This window comes from Penaeus monodon, chromosome 30, assembly GCF_015228065.2.
Source record: "Penaeus monodon isolate SGIC_2016 chromosome 30, NSTDA_Pmon_1, whole genome shotgun sequence".
NCBI classification, from domain to species: Eukaryota; Metazoa; Arthropoda; class Malacostraca; order Decapoda; family Penaeidae; genus Penaeus; species Penaeus monodon.
This window is the reverse complement of record NC_051415.1, coordinates 36,039,862-36,041,633: the sequence shown is the minus strand read 5'-3', so window position 1 is coordinate 36,041,633 and position 1,772 is coordinate 36,039,862. Positions and strand designations below refer to the sequence as shown.

Sequence of the window (1,772 nt, the reverse complement as noted above, 5' to 3'; positions counted from 1 at the left end):
GTCGTGAAAGGTTGAAAGGCAAAATATCATAGACTCGGGCCTTTTCCTAGATTCTCTTCCCTTCTTGTTATCTCTTTCCTTCTCCATTCGTATGCTGTTTCAGATCTTTGTCATAAGAGGGAAATGAAGACCACGTTAGAGCAATGTGGGTTAAATGGCGTCTTTGTAGGGGACCCAGATTAAAGATCGTGTCTCCATAGGAGTGTCCATGCAGTAATCCTTTTGCGTGTCATCGGCTGGGCGTGGCGACGGTGACTACGAGGCGTCCCAGAAGGGACGGCCAGGACGCTGGTTTTGACAGTTGCATCGAGTCCCTTCCCCACTTTCATTGTGATGGAACCATGGAATCTGGCGAAATCCTACACTTCCGGCACCATTGTTTTGCGTGTACTGGCCGGGGGCAGGGGAGGAAATGATCCTCACCTGCAGCAATTCAAGCCACGTGAAGCACCGAGAAACCTGAAGGGCGAGCTGGGGAGTTCATCCTGGGCGCTTATGGTGGCGAACGGGGATGCTTATCCGCTCGGATGCTCGGAAGGCTGACGGGGGGTATAGAAGGGGGAGAGGAATCCACGCGGTCAGGATTTGTGCTCTGGATTTGTTTTATTCAAAACTGTGATTGTATTAGTCTTGATGTATGTACGTGTTTTTGTTGGTTTGTGTATATGTCCATGTAGACCATGTGTGCCATCATGTATGTTATTTACGCATATGGATATGCACACGTGAAGATATGAATTACGCCCATTTCGTTGTCATATATTGGTTTTGACGGCGTTTATTTTCCCTCAGAGTAAGCCCCAAGATGAGTGACGGGGCAGTAAAGCAAGAGCCTGTGGCAGCTCATGGCATGAACGGCACAGCGACACAGGAGGAGGAGGTGCGGCTGATGACCGAGGAGGAGCTCGAACGCGAGAAGATGAGACCTCCGGACATCGACCAGGACATGAAGGTAATGCCTTTTAAAATGACATTTCTTATTAACCCCCTCAATGGACGAGTGAATCAGTTTATTTGTTCTGTATTTGACCATAATACTTGTTTTTGCGTATTTTAAAAATTCTTACTAGACTAGATTTCAACTGAATTACTGTTATTTGTGGAATTCTTATCATGTTACTAAGAAGTGCCCTTCGAACGCCATATTCCCCCCTCACCCTAGGAAATGGAGCGCCGGAAACGAGTGGAAGCGATCATGAACTCAACGATATTCCGCGAGGAGCTCGAAAAGATTGTGGAGACGCAGATCTCGGAGGGTTACTCGGGCGTGCAGGCCATCCAGAACATCTCCGAGATGATGGGCTTCCCCACCACCCGCGTCGGTGTCTTTAAAGGTCGGCGCAAGGGCTTTGGTAGACGAATTATATCTTAATATTTTAACATGATTAATTAAAGTAAAGTTTTGGTTGACATAATAGTTCTTTCTCATATTTATTATCATTATATCTTGCCAGTGTTATTAAAGGCAAAGATTTTTGGGTTTACTATGATATTCATTAGATTTTTTGTAACACTTTTATTACATTATAATCTTTACACTACATAAGTAATGTGACAGTTACTGTGGAGCATTTTTATACTAAACTTCTTTCTTTTTAGGTAGTAATTGTGTTATTCCTATCAATGACATTCGTGGGATGGAGAGCCTGAGCTTTGCTAAGGGAGAGAAGCTGCTGCGTTGCAAGCTGGCTGCTGTTTACAGACTTATTGACATGCATGGCTGGACACAGAGCATTTATAACCATTGCACTGTGAGTATACTTCGGTGACTA

At 44.8% G+C, this 1,772-nt stretch overlaps 1 protein-coding gene across 1 annotated transcript in view; it reads left to right on the top strand.

Moving 5' to 3' along the window:
- Positions 1-1,772, top strand: part of LOC119592758 (protein hu-li tai shao-like) — a gene marked incomplete at its 5' end in the record, with an annotated part of 105,614 nt that overhangs the window by 78,153 nt on the left and 25,689 nt on the right. Inside the window, 3 exon segments of the mRNA XM_037941690.1 lie at positions 793-952; positions 1,163-1,334; positions 1,600-1,751. Coding sequence (XP_037797618.1) covers positions 806-952; positions 1,163-1,334; positions 1,600-1,751 — 471 coding nt within the window.